This window comes from Cygnus olor, chromosome 14 (genome assembly GCF_009769625.2).
Source record: "Cygnus olor isolate bCygOlo1 chromosome 14, bCygOlo1.pri.v2, whole genome shotgun sequence".
In the NCBI taxonomy this organism is placed as follows: Eukaryota; Metazoa; Chordata; class Aves; order Anseriformes; family Anatidae; genus Cygnus; species Cygnus olor.
The window spans coordinates 1,818,698-1,837,760 of record NC_049182.1 but is presented as its reverse complement, the minus strand read 5'-3'; the positions used below and the strand labels follow the sequence as shown (position 1 = coordinate 1,837,760).

General features: G+C 42.7%; 1 protein-coding gene across 5 annotated transcripts in view; it reads left to right on the top strand.

The window, feature by feature from the left end:
- Positions 1 to 19,063, top strand: part of LOC121077663 (solute carrier family 22 member 5-like) — a 52,175-nt gene that overhangs the window by 5,076 nt on the left and 28,036 nt on the right. For 3 of the 5 annotated variants that reach the window (XM_040573046.1, XM_040573048.1, XM_040573047.1), the window contains exons 2-9: positions 4,156 to 4,259; positions 5,522 to 5,676; positions 6,899 to 7,070; positions 8,051 to 8,177; positions 12,801 to 12,901; positions 14,624 to 14,838; positions 16,042 to 16,224; positions 16,975 to 17,110. In XM_040573046.1, the coding sequence (XP_040428980.1) occupies positions 4,156 to 4,259; positions 5,522 to 5,676; positions 6,899 to 7,070; positions 8,051 to 8,177; positions 12,801 to 12,901; positions 14,624 to 14,838; positions 16,042 to 16,224; positions 16,975 to 17,110 (1,193 nt within the window). Of the gene's footprint in view, positions 1 to 4,155; positions 4,260 to 5,521; positions 5,677 to 6,898; positions 7,071 to 8,050; positions 8,178 to 12,800; positions 12,902 to 14,623; positions 14,839 to 16,041; positions 16,225 to 16,974; positions 17,111 to 17,785; positions 18,842 to 19,063 lie in introns of those variants that run through there. The other 2 variants (XM_040573045.1, XM_040573044.1) reach the window with 2 other exon arrangements.

Below are 19,063 nucleotides of genomic sequence, written 5' to 3'. Positions count from 1 at the left end.
TTTTGCAGTGCCTAGAGAATTTAGAAGTATGCTTTTTGCTTGGGATGAGGCAATATCATCAGCTGGACTTGTGGCATCTGCCTAAACTTGCCTGGCAATTTTAGTTTGGTACCTTTATTTTTCACTTTGCAGAAGACTGTACAACAATATTCAGCTTTAAAAAGATCAAATTTCATCTTGGAGTAGCCTGAATTTCATTGCGATTGCTGTAGATCCCAACGTGTAAGCAGTTACTGCTGCTGGGCGTGAGGCTGCAGATGAAGGATGGCCCTGACCTGACAGACATTTCAGGAAGTAGTTACACCCCAGCCAAAGGACCTGCAGGCGGCTTGGGTGAGAAGATAGGTTTAAACTGCACCAGAGGATGACCTCTTCCAAAGTTATTTAAAAAAAAAAAAAAAAAAAGGTGGTGAGAAAGTTCTGTGTCACGGCACGAGCGTTGGGTACCAGTGTTCAGGAGCTTGGTGCTTTGCGGTGTCAGTAGGTGCTGTTTGAAGCAGGGCTGAAATGGGGTTTTCTCCTGTTTGGAGCCACAATACCTTGCTGAGGTCAGCCTTATCTTATTTACTGGGACAAAGGCCGTGCTATCTAGCAGGCTCACTCGAAGACAAAGAAATGAAACTAGCACATGATTTTAGAGCACTGGGTCACAGTGTACTGTGCTCACGCAGCTCTGCCAGCGGCAGGATTCAATCAGTAACTACTCGGGATGCTTGCTCCGAGCGGTGCTGGCCTCCTAGCAGTGATGCTTCGGTGACTTCTTGGGCAATGTGCAGCTCAGGGGAGGGCGTGCTTGCAGAGTGGCTCTGGGAGATCGGTGCCACCATCACAGACAAACAGATCTGTTTGGCGAGGCGTTGAAAAGCCAAGCTCTTCAGCCTACGTTTACCAGCGGGGGCGAGAGGTAACAGACCTTAATGTCTGTTTCAGTGGTTGTGCACGTGGAGTTCATGGCTATAAATAAGCAGTATTGCACAACCAAGGTAGTTTTCCCTTGGAAACTTAATATTGAAGTTTGCTTTGGTGCCTGGTTCAAGTGCTCTTCAGCATAACAGCTCCTAAAATTGTGTTAATAGAGACAGAAAAACAAGATGGTAATCAGAGTAGCGTTCTAAGGACCGGTATGTTTCCACCTGCCGACGCAAGAAGCTTCTGGCAGGGCAGTGTGGCATTTTATAACCATGAACTTTTCCAAGCAATGTCTCTGCCTCAGCGGTCATAAGAAAATGTTTGTTACCGGGCACAAACATGCCAGTGTCTGGAAAGCCAAGTGTTGTGCAACCTGGGTGCCAAAGTACAGAGCGGAGGACGGGTGAAAGGAGACGGCTAATTCACAGGCACGGAGTGATCAGCGGGGAAATAATGACTTATTTAGTAATGATACACTATAAATCACCGGGCTGACTGTTTGGCTAGTTCGACTTCAGTTCTGTTACTGAAAAGGATGTCTGGTTCCTGTGGCTGGTGGAAAGGGGATTCTTTGCAAGTAGCCGAGTCTGCTACTGCAGGATGCCTGCTGGGAGTGGTGTTTGATTTCCTAATAAATGTCGTGTGAAGACACGGTAATCACAGGAACCTCTCTTCTGTATAAATTTGATAATGATCGTTTGCTGCATATTTCCAATGGCCTAGATTTGCTTTGCCAAAGCTTCTTGGCTGGATTAGGCTCTGTGAACAGTCATCAGAGAGTCGCTCAAACTTTCTTTAGTCTACAAGGAATGAAGCATTTGGTGAATAAATACAGATTTAATCATAAATACGTTAATTATGGGTTTTAGTCTACATGATTTTGATAACTATAGAATCAGAGAACACCTGAGTTGGAAGGGGCCCACACAGGTCATCAAGTCCAACTCCTGGCTCCGCACAGGACCACCCCAAAATCAGACCATGTGTCTGAGAGCATTGCCCAAATGCTCTGGAACTCCAGCACGTCGGTGCCGTGACCACTGCCCTGGGGAGCCTGTCCCAGTGCCCGACCACTTCATTGGTGAGGAACCTTCTTGTAGCAGCCAGCCTGAACTGCCCCCATGATGGCTTCATGCTGCTCCCTTCGGTCCCAGTAAGTGAAATCCCTTACAAGGATGGTGTAAAGTTGGTGGCATATTAGAAAACCATGATGCTGAAAGGAAATTCAGTAATGATGCCTAGCTGATGATGTTGGTAGGGCTTCTTGGACCTCTGTTTTGAGTGCTAGTGCCTGTGCTTCAGAAGGCATTGTGAAACTGGAAGGGCTTTGGGAATAAGTGCAAGAGTGAGGTTGAGGACTCTGAAGTCTGATAGAAGACAAAGAAAACCACGGTCAGATCTATCAAAGGAGAGGTTAAGAAATGCCTTGAAGACAGTTACAAATTGGAAAAAGGTGTGTTCTGTTTGCTCCCGTGACCTTAAACAAAGGTCACAAACGAAGACTTTATCTCTAAGGGTTATAATTAAGACGGTCTAATGGTTGGCAGCTTAAGTTGCACAAACACAGGTGAGAGTAAGTCTTTATGAAGGAGGATAATTCATCTCTAGGAAAACTTTCTGTTGTAATTCAAAACTAGATGCTATTCCATGAAACAAGGGGTGGTTCGGTTGGGTTTTGCCCTGGGGATCTCGAAGGGACAGACCGCATTGTCCATTCAGTGATTTCCAGTGATTACGCAGCCCTAAAATGCACGCTATGGTCTGGTGAGCTATGAAAAACTGAGGGTTTGTGAGATTCCTGCAGTCAGAGGCTTAATGATAAGGAGACAAGGAGGCATGAAAGATATCCCTCTAAAAGAGGGAAGGAAAAAGCTGTTTCCTGTGGGCATTCAACATATGGCTGGCAAGCAAACACAGACACTGGCGGTGTCTGGTGTGTGGCAGGCCCTTTGCAGACAGCTTGCTGGTCTGGGAGCCCAGCAGCCTGGGTTTCCTATGGGGCAGATCGAAGCTTTGAGCGCTGCTCCAGTACAGATTTTAAAAACAAAGAAACAAAAAACCCCATGAGTGAAACGCCCAGTACTGAATTGTTTGTAAGCTGGGGCTGAGGGGGATTAGTTTTGTGCTCAGTGTAAATATTTTCGTCTTGACCTGCAGATTGACCTGTAAATATTTTCATCTTTAGTGCAAATTGGAAACTAAAAATTTCCATCACTAAAACGCTGAAAGGGCCCCTGGGGGAGGTGTTTGAATAACAGAGGCTGTCAGGGTTTGGCCGCACATCAGAAGTGCTGGGTGCCTCCAGATCCCACGCCTGCACTCGGCCTCCCGGAGGCTGCGTCACCTCCTGCCCCCCGCCAGCAGGACGGGGAGCTCTGGGAGCTGCTCCGGCCGTAGCACGGCAGTGAGGTAAGGGACGAGGAGGCAGCCCTGCTGTTTTCGTCCTCTCTTCTAATATTTACACACTTTTTTTCCCCAATAACCCAAACAAAATGATAGACTCTTTCAGTAATAGCTGTTGACAGTGATACAAAAACAACACGAATGCTGTTTCAGAAACATCAGACAAGTGGGAAGTGATTGCAAGCTATTGCAGGCTTCATTTAATAGGTATCTTTATTTCTTCCTCTTTTTGCCAAGATTTGTTTTCATTTTGGAAATCTCAGTTTGCTTGGTGTATATTTCAATTTGTATTCTAAAGATTACAGTTGACGCTTTCCCGAAGAACCCGACCATGTTGGATTTTGCAGGTGTCCGCTGCAGACCCGTGCTGCGTAACGAGCCGCAATTTGCAATTAGGTCCCCAGCGAGCAGTGAATCTCCAGTCTCTCTCAAAACCATATTAAAATATAATAAAGGAGGAGGCATTTTTCCCTGTGCTTCTGTTTGTATAGTTCAATTCCTTGTAAATTAGAAACGTAAATTTTTAACAGAAGACTTTACCATAAGCAGGAAACTAAAGCTTTGAGTCTGTTCTCAAAAAGCTGCTTGAGGGGCTGCAGGGCCTTTGAAGGCAAGCTGAATCGAGTGCACGAGGAAACTGTTAGTTACGTATATGTGTATGAGTGATCATGCCCAAAACTCACGTTTTTATAGAGCTAAATCTGTTCCGTAGGTTGGCTGCTCGTTTCTTTTGTGGAGGCTTTCTTTTCAAAGGATACATTTTCATCTGGGCTTAGCCATACGTGGAAGGAGAGGGGGGGATTCCTGTTCATTGGAAGACTTTCATGTTCTCTTTCCTTGCAGTGGAATCTCGTGTGTGACAACGACTGGAAGGGACCCCTGAGTACCTCCTTGTTTTTTGTGGGTGTCCTGCTCGGATCTTTCATATCGGGACAACTCTCAGACAAGTAAAGTATATACACCAAAATCACTGGCTCCTTGATACTGTTTTGCAAGCAGTTCTTGTATGTGAAGTTTGCTCTAAGTGTCCCTCTGTGACTACTAACACGTCTTAATTCTGACTGTCCCATCCGAGTGCACTCGGTGTGTGGAGTAAATGTCTTACCTTAGACCAGAACATTACAAGGATTGTTAGCGGGTGTTACCTTTACCTGATTATTTTTTCAGAGAAATCACTTCTGCGGCAAACTGTTTCTATGCCAGAAAACGGATGCAGGAGATAAGTTTCATACGGAAAAATCCGTAATGTTCTCTTCTAATTACTTCGGACTATGTTCAGGGAGATTCCTGAGGCTTGTCTTCCTCGTTCTGAGGTCAAATTTAAAATTCTGTTTATCAACACTTAGAGCTTCACTTCTTCAGATGCAATGTCTGAGGTCCAGTGAGCTGTGTATGTGGAAGCTGGAAAGCGCAACTGCTGCTCGGCTGTGCTCCAGCAAACTTTAAAGAATGGGAGGTGCCGAAAATTTCTGTGGTGCAGATGGTGGGTTTTTTTGTGTGTGGGTTTTTTTTTCCTGGTTATCACCCTGAGATCTGCTGTGCAGTACATCAGTTGTACTGATTCCCAGGGAACAATATGTGGTCCTCTGATTTGTCAATTTACTTGTAGAGTTTCCGTTTGTTGGAAACGTAATCCCCATGCTCCCAGTTTTGTGGCATCCATTCCGTTTTCTTTTCCCTCTTACATAGTGCCTCAGTCCATCAATAGAACTGCTAAGAGCCCTTAAATTAGGTTGCTTTTTTTACCAAGCTTTTTTTTTTTTTTTACCACTTACTGATAGTAGCATCTAACAAACCTGAGTTTTACCTCTTTCAGACATTTTCTTTTTTCTTTTTGTAACGTGCTGATCTGTGCTGCTCAGAGGAGGAGCATCTATTACTGCTCTTGCATTTTAAATAATTTTGCTCCCGGTGATTTGTCTTCCTACTCATCCAATCCCAAAGGAAGGAATAGCGTTCCAGCACATACCTCAAGATGACTTCTCTTGTGGCCATAGGAATATTATTTTTTTCTTGGCCAGTGGATATCTTAATGTATTTAGGATAGTTATGCATGTGTTATGTTTCCCAAACTTTGCTTTTTTTGCAGATGTCTTGTATCTCCCCAGATATACAAATGAGTAATAGTATCTTTCTCTTTCTGAAGGTGTATTTCATGCTGTTGTATAATGATGTTTTTGGTTTTTGTTTTCCTTTAAATCCATGGAAGGTTTGGCAGGAAGAATGTGCTGTTTGCAACTATGGCAATGCAGACTGGCTTCAGCTTCATACAGGTCTTCTCTACCAGCTGGGAGATGTTTTCAGTGTTCTTTTTGCTGGTCGGCATGGGACAGATATCTAACTACGTGGCAGCGTTTGTTCTCGGTATGAAAGCCCTGCTGGGCACAGTATGCGGTCTTTAGTCCTACGCACTTCCCTGCTCCTTTTTATACTGGCTTAGTGTTGGCTTGGTTTGCCAGGCAACACTGTTATTAAGATTGTGTTCTCACCACGCATGGATAACTTGTGCTCTCTTTGGAAGTTTCCAGTTGATAGAAGTGCAATCTAAACTAATTCTGTGGCTTACCTTACTAAAAAGGCAAAAACCAGAAATTGGTTGTTTGAAACAACGTCTGTCTTCTAGTTGGAGAGATAAGATGTGTAAGATGTCATTTTTCAGGGATTTGTGTTGCCCTTTATGGGACCTAAATGTGTATTTGATGTACAAATTTGTAAAAGAAAGTGCTGTTTCCTTAAAACATCCTGTGGTAAAAATTAAAAGGCATAATGATTCTTACTTCATTTGCTTTCAATTTAACTAAGGTCATATTTGGTCAGATGGGAATGTGAATTACCTTATGAATCTGAGATTTCAAAAAAAAATAAACTGAAGTCACTGGAAGTAATACCAATCACTGTCCAGAGTACCAGATGTTGGCAAGAAATTCCTTTTGGGCTAGAAAAGGCCAGCACAGCTGTGAAAACAGTGTTTAGCTAACATCAACGCGTGCATTCTGCTGCAGTTCATGTAATCTTCTTTGATTTCTGCAGAAACGGCAAAGATGATCTCTTTAGAAGTCTCTTGATTTGCAGATCCCAAGGTGTTCTTAAAGGAAAGCATTGACCCTCTGTTAGTGCATTTAGTTCTACTGCCAGTAGCCTGGCCCTTTTTATGTACCATACGCGTACTCCTAAAGATTTGAGTTTTTCAGCTGCAAGAGAAAAGAGACTTTTAGAAGGTAATACAGGTCAGAACCTAATTTAGGAAAAATGTAGAAAATTGTTTTGTAGTATATCTGGTGGTTTTAGCTCCTCAAGTAAAATGGGAGATTCTAAGAACATGTAGCTAACACTTCTGTATTTCTTTCTACATAAAGAAATACAGTTATAGCCTGATTCTCTTCCTTTTGTACTTGTAACTACTTGGGTTTATGCAGGATCATGACATGGAACAGATCTGGAGTGCCTCAAATATTGGAAGGCAAAGTTGTATATGCTGTAACTACCCAGTGTAGTATATTTCAAAGCCAGTTATTAAGGTATTTTTGTAAGATACCTGGTTGCTATTAAGTTAAAACACTAATCTTCATTCTTTTGTTTTGAACAGGCACAGAAATTCTTGGCAAATCAATCCGTGTGCTATTCTGCACACTAGGTGTTTGCATATTTTACGCGTTTGGCTACATGTTGCTGCCACTGTTTGCTTACTTCATCAGAGACTGGCGGATGCTGCTGCTGGCGCTTACTTTACCTGGGCTGCTCTGCATCCCACTCTGGTGGTGAGTAGAAAGAAGCTACAAGACATTAGTCTGTAGAAGGCTTTGCCAGCAGATTTTTAAGATCCTGATGCCAGCCAACCTTTACCAATGAAATTCAGGAGTGGGCAGGTGAAAAGTGGCTGTAGCCTTTTACTGTACCCAGTCTATTAGCCACAAGTCTGCAGCATTGATCTCTGACTCATGTCTGAAAAAAATAGTCTTCATTTTCTGTAGGCTTCTAGAAAATGAAGTGATTCCATATTGAAAGGAGGGAGGGGAAAAAAAAGGGCAAAAACTCATCCTCCTGCATCAGCCAAAATCAGTGAACTTTAAGAGTAGGCCTGGGCTAAGAGCAGCAAGAAAAACAGTTATTTTGGGAAGCTGGGCAATGGTATGGTGATACAGATATGATGAGCTGTAAAACCTGTGAGACTTCAATATTTTCATCCACAGTTGGTGAAATGCTACCTTTGTGATGTGACATGTAAAGTTTAAGTAGTCCACATGGTGGTGGTGTTTCTTCACTTACACAGACGGTGTGTCTGATTCCATCTAGCTTCTCTTATGAAGCTGAATGACTCATGCAGATTCCACTTTCTGTAAACAGTGTCACAAACAGGCAAGTCAAGAACTGATTTTATAGGCGTTAGTCACTAAGCATATACCTCTTAATGTACAGAATGCTGCTTATGTGTTCGCATTTCTGAATTTCTTTAATTAAACCATTTTCCCCATACTTGGAAGGTTTTAGTTGCTCTTACTTTCTTTTCTGAGTCATACTTCAGCTCTTTAGTATTTTTTAAAATCCATGAACTCATTTTAATCTGTTCTTGTTCAGCCTGCTAGTCTGCTCTTGTAAATCTGATTTCTATTGTCTTTGCTCTAAGTTCTGCAAGGTATGGCAAGTTTTGAGCTCTTTGTGCCTGGAACAATATGCGTTGGTCTCTGCAGCAGTGCATTCTGTGGAAATGCTGACACATTATTATGAACATTTCTTACAGGGTCATTCCAGAATCTCCACGGTGGTTAATCTCTCAGGGACGATTTCAAGAGGCAGAAGACATACTCCGAAAGGCTGCAAAAATTAATGGTATTACACCCCCAGATATAATACTTGATCCTAGTGAGGTAAGATTCATTTAGCAGTCAAGTTGTTTGCTAGACCTATTAATGATTATGGAAAGCAGTTAATTTCCAAACTTATGAATTGAGTTATGCCTGCAGTGTATCATGTATTTCTCAAAGGGGTAGAAGTTCATCCTTTTCTTGAAACGCCTTAAAGCATAATACCCTTTCCGTGCTTCTTTAAGAATTGCAAAGCCCTTGCTGTCCCAATCCCATGCAACATTCTAATGCAAACATTTTTTTGATCCAGTTAACAGCTGTCTTTTCGATTTAAACCATAGTTTTGAGGGGAGGTAATGCATTTAATTTACCTATTGCTTTGTTATCTGACTATATCCCATATGAAGTCAGCAAATTAGCAGGGAGTCTAGTTTATCCCAGGGACTCGAAGTTTTGTGGGCTTTCTTAGCCCACGCAGCTGACAAATGACTTGATTCTGATGTTTCAAGGCTCTGGGACCTGGCCATGTTGAGGAGTATGTCTTGGGACCCAACAGAGAACGCTTAATCTCCTAGTCTCTTAGCCTTTTTCTTCTTCTAGACACAGACCTCTTTGGACAGAAATATCTGTTTCCTAGTGATTGGCTGTAGATAGTAGTTATGCTCTGAACAGATTTTATGCTTGCTTAGAGTCTAGTATAAAACTGATCCTGGCCAGTGGTACTGGAATTACTGTTCTTCTAGTTCAATTTTCACTCCATATTGAGGAGATCAAAAGTTGAACCTCTTTAGAGTGGATGAGGAAGAAAAGATATACTGTTAACTACTCCATTTCTGCAAAGGTGTTCTTGTTTCCTCTAGGTATCTCCCCTTTGTCTGAGCAGTTGGTGACCTTAAGCTGTATAATCAGCTCCACATTCATTCACACATCAGACAGACAAATTGTTTGCATAATCCAGGGGAATGTGTAGATCTGTAGAGTCTGTGTGGGCATGGTTGCTCAATTGTGTTCTTATTGACACTAGACGTTGTCTAGCTGTTGATAGGAAAATTGATTGTCACTACCTTTGTATATTCACTTGATTTACAAGGCCTCTCAACCAGACTGAGCACAATGGTTAGCCATTAAACTCAAACGTGTTGCTATTGAGATGGAAAAAGCTTAATTTGGCTGGAAGGTGGCTGAGGTACAGGCAAACCTGTTTATCTAGACTGATTTGTAGATAGTAGGAGAGCCATCCTGGTCTCCCTGGAACAGACTGAGAATGCCAGGAAAGCCTAGACCTCTGATGATGGCTCTTTCACTGGACTTTCATTAGAACACCCTTTTTTTTTTCTTTCCTCCCGCCCACATTCTTTCTCATGCTGTAGGGATAAAAACTTACCCCCTGCCAGCACTGTGGCAAGAGAACAGAAAACGAGCTCTGACTCCAACACTGGCTTAAGGTCACTGCGTCTGGAATGCCTCCATCTCCCATTCGTCGGAAGAAATATTGATCTGTTCCCTATCTCTGAATGGGGCTGGATGAAGAAGCAGCAGAAGGCAGGGGCAAGACCAGGAAATGGTGATCCTGGGGAACACTGGACAAAGGGGAGCTGCTGGCTGCCACAGCAGGGAGGGCTGCACTGCGTATTTGCACAGTGCTTATTTATGGCCAAAGAGATTAAACCAAAGCACATTAACTCTCAGAAATGCTGTTCAAATGCTGTTTAAAAGGCAAATGAGCTAGATTAACAGGTAATTGTTTAACTGCAGAACTTCTGTCCATTTTTTTTTTTTAAAGTAAAAGTAATGCTGTGACAAAATAATCTGTGCAAAGCCGTTCTTCCTCAGTGGCCTGTTTACCCTGTTCTCTCATTTGCTTTCTGAAGAGCTGTAAAGCAGAAGGCTGGCATCTTCCCCTCAGTTTTTAGGAAACATGTTTACACTGCAGCACGATTCTCAGAAATCTGGGCTCGCCGTGAGGCCCCATACAGTTGGAATGAGCAGTCTGGATGGAGCAGCGCCCAGGGCTCCTGTCTGAAGTGTTCCTCAATCCCGTGCAGCACCCACAGCGTTTGGGCTCCGAGGTTTCAAAACAGTTAGGGTCCAGGAGGGGACTATCCCCAGACAGTCTGCAGAGCATAAATAGAGCCCGGTTCGTTGGATTATCCAATATGAGGGGAATGAAAATGTTTGGGTGATGGTTCTACTTACAGTCCATCCCTTTGCTCTCCCTGCCCTTGCCGTAGCTTCTTGCCCTGTCGCGTTAGGGGATTGTATTGTCTGCTTACACAGCTGCTAAAAGGCTGGGCCCTGTTTCTCATCGACTGTTTAAATTTTGCAGTGTTCCTGGTTTTGTTTTGTGGTTTGTTTGTTTTTTCCTCCCCTTTTTTTTGTTTCCTGTTTGTTGGTTTCTTGGCAACCAAGAGTGGCAAAACTGGAGAGTACTTCAGGAGGATCATGTGGTGGATGAGAAAGGGCCGAGCTGTAAAGCTGCCCGCAGCCTGTGCGGTGGGAGCCTTGTGCTCAGGAAGAAGGGAAACGGTCAAATGTTAAACCTTTAATAGAACTTCTTGCTTTTAATAGAATAAAAAAATGAAGATTTACAAAGGCAAATACACTGACGTTTGGAGTGCACGAGCAGCAGGCTACTGTTTTATCCTCCAGATCTTCAGAGCAGAATAGCGCTCGGAAATAATTTTGACCTGATGCAGAAGTTACATAAACTTCTTGTTGGCATTAGCTCAGATACAAGATGGTTTACAAGACATGGAGGAAATAATTCATATTTTGAGTCGAGGGACAAGACCTTAAGGGCTCCAAATCAGTCTCCAGCAATTAACTTGCCAAAAGATCACCTACCTGAATATGGAGGAGATGCTGATGAGGAATTAAGTCGGAACTAGTGGTTGCTTTTGTCTCCTCATTGTGTGTTGTGTCCTGGAATGTATCCAGCTTGTCTACTGGGAGGCCTGATGATTTAGGGGAAAAAATGTTGCAAGCAGAACTAATACAGAGTACTGGATGTTAAATTAGACCAGGCAGAGAGAGAGTTGAGAAAAGCTTGAAGTAGCCAGTGCACTATTTTGAGGCTACAATCTTACTTCACTTTTATCTGTAATCATTTGCGCACACTATGGAGTATGCAGTGCTAACCAAAGACATTCAGTCTTTAAACATTTTTAAGTGTAACTTGACTTTCTCCAGTCTTGGAAAATCACAGGAGGAAGTAATCTTTGTATATAATTTTTTGTGCTTGCACGTAGTAGCGGTCTATCAGGTAAGAGTGATTCTTCTAGTTGCGAAGAGAGCAGTTGTTGCTTAAATGTTGTGAGCTGTCTTGACAGCTTGCATTTCAACAAGTGTCCGAATTAAAAATATTTCAGCGTTAGTTTTTTTTCATTTTATAATTTTGAGCTGCTAAGGTGGATGCTTGTTTCTTTCTTGGGTAGGTTTCTAATAGTTAGTAGGCTTGCAGATTCAGATAGATATAAAATCACCTAACATAAGAATCTAGAAGATTGTCAGACCGAAATCTTGCTCACGTTCTTGCTGTGAGACCATTTAAAAAAATACAATAAAATTAAGCAAATACTTTGACAAACCCTGAAAATATACCATCTTTTGTGATGACAAATTATCACATGTAGAAAAAACAGTTGTTCTTCAGCCATATAGTGTTGCTTTATCAGAATTTGTTGTTTTAATCAATGCAAGTTGTGCTCTCATATCACCTTTTACATATTTTGAAAAATCTTTCCCTTATTACTCATTGTGTAGAGGTCTAACTTAAAGTCCTAAATTAAAAAAAAAAATCTTTCCTCTTGTGTAATCGTATCAAGCACAAAACTTGTTAGTGTGCTTCATGGAAGAATGTCTCTGCACTGTTTACACGGAAATGGTTTTATTTTGAAGAGCTGAAAAATTTCATGGGGAAGGGAGAAGTAATGCGTTGTCTTTTTGCTTGTATTCTTACAAGGAGATTTCAAAACCAGGATAAATAATGATGGGACTCTTCAGCTCCTCAGCAGTTTGTCTCAATTTAAATACATTACTGTTAGGTCCAGCATGAAGAGTCATTTACTAAATTTATCCTGCTGCAGTTTAATCTTATTTCTTGCCTCCTCTGTGGTAGGGGTAGACAGTTTATCACTTTTTTGCTGGTCTTTGAAAACCATTCTTGCTCTTTTAAGACTCCCACAGTCTTCTGGCCCTTAGGCTAAATAAGCTCTGTTCTTTCAGACTTGATCATGTTTTTCAAATGTCTCATCCTTGTTTCTCTCCTCTTGTCTGGGTGCAGTTGACTTGCATGATGCTGAAGGTGTTGAGCTCAAAACTGGATGCAAGAATGATGCCAGCAGTGGCATATAAATTATAAACGTTGTTGCTCTATAATTCAAGTATTAAAGTAACAATAAGCAGCTGCTTTATGGAGCCTCAGGCAGGGAAAATGATGACTAATTTCAGCCTAAATTTTAAATGATTTTAAATTAGGAAGGAGCAACTGCTTTCACAGATACTTGGCTCTTGTGGCTATATACCCATTTGGTTAGAAGTGAGGCACCTGTTTCAGCTCTGCAGCTTACTGAAATGGACCCACATGCACTCAAAATAGTGGTGTATAAGTCAGGCAGTGGACCTGTTCTCACAATAATTCTGCTTGCGTGATGTTAACGTTCCGTGCTTTTGTTTGTTTGTTTCCAGCTGCAGGATGTGGATTCCCAGAGACAACAGACATACACCATTTTGGATCTAATGAAAACCCGAAATATTCTAACTATCACAATTATGTCAGTGATTCTGTGGTAAGCAAGAATGTGGTTTGGGAGTATGTAAGCACAAAGGCAGCAAAACAGTAAGAAACTGCTCTTTGAACACTGAGGTATTCTGAGGAGGTATGGGCAAAACTCGTTAGCTCAAGAAACAATGACCTGCTGGCTGAAGCAACAAAATTCTGGTTACGTAGGTTCTTCGTTTCACATGAGGAAGGGCTGTTTTACCAGGTAATAAACGAAGTTTTATGATTGGACAAAAGAGTCAGATATTGTCCAAGTCAATTGCATATCCTACCTGCTCTTGCAAATCTTGTAGAAAACCATTTAGTTGGTTTGGACTATTTTAAAACTCTTTTTACCTTGAATGTCAGTTACCTAACGTATTTTTAATTAATTTCATTAAATATAAAGCATTCTGTGCTGCCTCACAACAGTGTTTTATAATGCACAGTATATGCGTGGTATATTCAGATTTAAGAATTGTAAGATCTCATAAAAGAAGTTTGATAAAAGAGGATTACAGATAACAGCAAATGGCTGAGGGTTTTGTTAGTTTTGAGGAATTAGAGAGCTTTTAAATTAATCCCTTTGCTGGTTTTGCATCAGGGAGGAGAAAGTTTAACTTCTCATCGCCCTGGAACATGTAAATACCCCCTAAAAGTTTGCTAGAAAAGTTATAACTCTGTCAAGGTTTGCCAGTGTGATAAGCTAAGTCAAACTGCTGCTGGAAGTGAGTTCCAGCAAGCATAGGCAGTTTATTTGCTATAAAAATAACTCTTAGCAGCCCAGTGTTGTGAAGAATCACGAAAAATACCATGTAATAACTACTTTTGAAGAGAATAGTTTTAGCTGGCATATTGTACACAGCAATGAGGGGTTTACCCTCAGGTACACTAGGCAACTTATTTTAAGTAACTGGACCATGAATGTTCTTCCATTGTGAAGTGAGGAGGAAAAAGACCTAATCTTTGGTCAGTGATCCACTTCGTGCTGTGCAGTCAGGTTTCTCTGTTCTGATATCACATAAATGCTGAAGGAAAGGCAGTGCTGAGTGTTCTGTGCCTAACTTGCACCTGGACTCATCCTGATCCAATGACCTCGTTTACCTTGTTGCTTGTTGTTGAAGCATAACCTTCTTCCCAGCATCTCCCACGGCACCATAGATTTTGTCAGTAAGGACAGTTGTGCGTTTCTCTGGTCACAGGGAAGCCAGCTGCAGCTTGGCAGTGACACAGTTAAGATGGCTGTGTGCCCAGCCACCAAGCTCTGTCCTGTTATCCTGACCAACCCAGGCACAGAGCCATGCAAACACGACTTGGGTGCTGTCCAGCCAGTGTGGGGCATGGCAGAGAAAATCCCTGATTGTTTAGGTCTGCCAGGATGCCGTACTCCTCCTCTCTGACTTAATACACAAAGCAGGGAGGGTAATGACCCAGAAACAATTCTCTCCTCCCAGAGCTTCCTGTCTCCTCCTAAACATAATAAGAAGCTACTCGAGGCCTCAGAAGCTGTAGAATTCAGTAGTTCAGACTGTCATGGTAAAGCTACAACCACGCGTAATAAGAACTAAATAATGTTAGATCGTGAATTAACATTACTTATCTCTCAGGGGTGACCTGAAATAAGGAGGCATACATGAACCTCACCCCCCCTCCAGCAGCATGATTTCTACAATTGGCAGATGGAAAGAGGTTCACGGCAACCTCAGGAGGAAGACCAATCTGTCTGATCATGTTCTTCTGCTTCTTTCAGGATGATAATCTCTGTTGGTTATTTTGGACTTTCTCTTGACACACCCAACTTGCATGGAGACGTCTATTTAAACTGTTTCCTCTCAGCAGTGATTGAAGTTCCAGCCTACATTATTTCCTGGCTGCTGCTTCGAAATCTCCCCCGACGGTATTCAATGGCTGCTGCGTTATTCTTGGGAGGCTGTGTTCTTCTCTTCATTCAGCTGGTGCCTTCACGTATGGAACCATTGGTTGATCTCAAACATGTATGCTAGGTGAAGTCCAGTGCCATGCATTGGGCAGACGTGGAGGGAAAGTATCCCGAGGGGACTAAATATAGACATTCAGTTCCTATCTATGCCCTTCTTGCTTGGTTCTCAGTGCTGCTGCACTGGGAGCTCACACAACGTAGCAATTCCTATACATTTTTATAGGTGGGTCTTCTGCTTTGTAATCTGTTCAGATCAGCACCATAGTCCAGTTTTGCCTTACCATACATCCCTGGCAAGGTGTTCTGGTAAAGTCCAAGTGTAAAACCAGGGCTAGACTAACTGGAGGTTAACAGGAGGCTACAGAACTTGCTTCCTAAACAACTGTCAATCACTCTTTCTTTAGGGCTCGTTTAAACAGTCATTGTTCAAGACAGTCATTGTGGAAGGCATTTTTGATAAGCAAAGATGCTTGTACTAAATTAGAGTTGGTAGGTAAAATAATGTCTGGCAACTGCAAGGAGGGCAAAATAACATTTATTGGATGTCAAACAGTGGACATCTTCAGGCCAGTTAGACTGAGGGTTGTGGACTCTTTCTGGTAATGATGTTAAATATAATTGGGGAGAAGGCTTGTTACTTAGTACTTGTTTACAAATCAAAGAATAAACAAAAATTGAACAAGAACTGCCTTGCTTATTTTATACAGGCAATACATGAATTGCATTCTTTTTTTTTTCCTAATCCTTTTCAGTTAATTGGACACTGATATGATCTATTTTGATCTTCAGATCTAACTGTCCTAGTTAAAGTCAACCCAGCATTGTAGAATTAAATTATTGACTGGTAGCTGGGAATGTTAATGAGAAACCAGAGCAGCAAAATAAAAATAACTTGTTTCAAATTATTAACTTTGCTCATTGTATTAGAAAGGAATATATGGCATTGTTTGCAATAGCAACAATCTGGCCTCTGAAATCTGAAAGAACCGTTTCAGCTCTTGCTCTGTTGTACTTATTTTTAACCTGGCAGAAAGCCCCATGCTCAAGAGGAAAATCAACATGTTTGTCCTAGCTTTTAAAAAAAAACAAAAGTTGCTTGTAGACATGTACAGGAAAAAAAATGACACTGGATAATGGAATTAGACAGAAGTTATGCAAACACAGTAGAATTAATAGATAGCTTCTATAAAACTCTGACAATTTATGATCTTACTGCATTTTTATTTCAGAGTTTCGTGCCATATCTATTCTCCTCGTGATGCTGGGGAAATTTGGGATCACATCTGCCTTTTCAATGGTTTATGTTTACACGGCTGAGCTTTACCCAACAGTGGTGAGAAACATGGGAGTTGGAGCAAGCTCCATGGCCTCCAGACTTGGCAGCATCCTCTCACCTTACTTCGTTTACCTTGGTAAGTTAACTAGTCTGCGGTTGTGCTGGGGAGATGGTGATAGGTGGAAATCATTGTTCTAGTGCTGCATGCAAGGCTTACAACAGAATTGCATCTCAATGGAAGATCTAGTAGGAGGGTTTAAAAAAGAAACTGAAACCAAATCAGTTTTGCTCACTTGCACTCACTCTTGAACAGTCCCAGCTTCACAGGCACCACCGCGTGTGTCAAAGAAGTCTGTCCAGCAGCCCAGCACTCCAGTGCTTGTGTCCAAACTGTAGGTCCAGGACCCTCGTTCTCCACGTCATTGGAACGGGACACCAACTACCAAGTCTTATTTGTGTCTCCTGGGTTCTTCTTAAGCTGGCAACCACGTGCTAGTTTTAGATGTGCTTTTGACTCAGTTCAGCCTCCCACCTCTGTGGGTCACTAGGATTTTCTGACTTCTCTTGGTTTCCAGATCCATGTGGCTTGTGAAACTGCAGCTAAAAAAATGGGATCTCAAGGCATATCTGAACAACACACAGTCATAACATAGAGAAATTTGTGAGCGTCTCTTCAACAGGCATAAAACACAATCTTATTGGTTCTGTAGGGACAGCTCTCATAACTACTGTTTCCCAGTCTTTGAATTCCTCAAGCATGTTTAAAACAACATATGCTTTGAGTGCTAGGCCAAGAGGTTTTTGTTTTGTTTACTGAAAGCTGTACCTAGGTACAAATGGTATCAGTGACTTAGAACTGATGCTTGCTTTTCTTGCATTCTGCTAGGTGCCTATGATAGGTTCCTGCCTTACATCCTGATGGGGAGCCTGACCGTGCTATCAGGAATCCTGACTCTATTTCTGCCAGAAAGTTACGGTATGCCTCTTCCTGACACAATTGAGCAAATGCTGTTGGTGAAAGGGTAAGTGTTGCCTTCTGATTTTAATACGTCCGTTTTATCTATAAATTTATGTGCATGCCTATGCATATGTTCCCTTGTATAGAGCCTTGCTAAACTACTTGGTTTGCTGTATAAAAAGCATACTAGCAGTAGGAAAGACTAGTTCTATAGAGACTAGTGGAGTCACAGCACAAGTAATTGAGGACCAGGGTACCTGTATGCCACAGAAGCTGCTGGTTAAAAGTTGGCTGTGCATTTAAAAGAATTCTAAGAGTTATAACAATGACTGAAGAGTTGCAAAGAATTGTCTACAAAATACTGTTCTGGGGAGAGATGGGATCCACCACACTAAGAGGAGCAAAGGTGTCTGCCAGCAGGATGGCTGGCCTGATAAGAGGGCTTTAAACTAGGAGCAGCATGGGAGAGACAGTTACCAGCAGCCTTGTGAGGGACTTGTGGACAGAGTTGACATTATATGAAGGAAAGGGAATGGAAAATCAACAAAAGAAGGCTTTTAAATGGGATAACCCCCAGCATTTGCATGTAAGCAAGGAAATGCCTACAGGGTATTGTTATGGGGAAGGGAGAGGGGGGAGGGAAAAACAAACAGCTTGCTGGGGTGCCTCTCTGAGGTACCTGTACACTAGTGCACACAGCATGGGGAATAAACATGAAGAGTTAGAGTTGTGTGTGCAGTTGCAGGGCTACAGTCTTGTTGGAGTCACGGAGACATGGTGAGACGGCTCCCATGACTGGAGTGTTGCAGTGGAGGGATACAGGCTCTTTAGGAAGGACAGACTGGGACGACATGGAGGTCGAGTCACCCTCTGTGTGAGAGCAGCTGGAAGGAATGGAGCTCTGCCTCAGGATGGATGAGCCATAAAGATTAAGGGTAAGCGTTACAGAGCAGAGCAGTATGGGTGACGTATCGGGCGTCTGCTATAGGCCACCCAACAAGAAGGAATAAGTGGATGAGATTCTCTACAGACAGCTGGAAGTAGCCTCGTGTTCACAGACCCTGCTTATCATGAGGGACATCAGCCGTGCCAACATGTGCTGGAGGACCGACACAGTAGGGCGTCAGTGATCTAGGAAGCTCCCGGAGGGCACTGATGACAGCTCTCTGATCCAAGTGGTAGAGCGAAAAACGAAGGGTGATCTGTTAGACCTTGTACTCACAAACAAGGAAGTACTCGTTGGAGATGTGAAAGTCAAAGGTCAAAGGCAGCCATGGATACAATGGCCGTGAAGTGATAAAGCTCAGGATCCTGAGAGGAGGGAGCAGGGCAAAAAGCAGGATTGCAACCCTGGGCTTCAGGAGAGCAGGGCCTCTTCAGGGATCTACTTGGAAGAGTCTCAGAGGATAAAGCCCTGGGGAGAAGCATAAGGAAGATGGTTAATATTCAAGAATCACCCCCTCCAAGCTCAAGACTGGTCCATCCCAATGCAAAGGTAGACAGGTAAAAATGCCAAGAGTCTGCATGCATGAACAAAAAGCTCCTGGCAAAACAAATACAAAAAACACGTATACAGACGGTGGAAACAGGGACAAGTAATCTGGGAGGAATCTAGACACACCGTCCAACCGTACAGAGATGCAATTAGATGATCCTTCCCCTCTGTTCCACACTGGTTAGGCCCCACCTGGAGTTCTGTGCCCAGTTTGGGGCTCCCCTGTAGAAGAGAGAGACAGACTGGAGAGAGTCCAGTGAAGGGCCACCAAGATGGACTGAAGCATCACTCCTGTGAGGAAAGGCTGAGAGAGCTGGGACTGTTCAGCCTGGAGAAGAGAAGGCTCAGGGGAGTTTTATCAAGGTATATAAATACCTGAAGGGAGGGTGAAAGAGGATGGAGCCGGGCTGTTTCCAGTGCTGCCCAGTGATATGCCCATTGCCTCTTGTCCTAAACTGGAACACAGGAATATCAGGAAACACTTGTGCTGTGTGGGTGGCAAACTATTGCCACGGGCTGCCC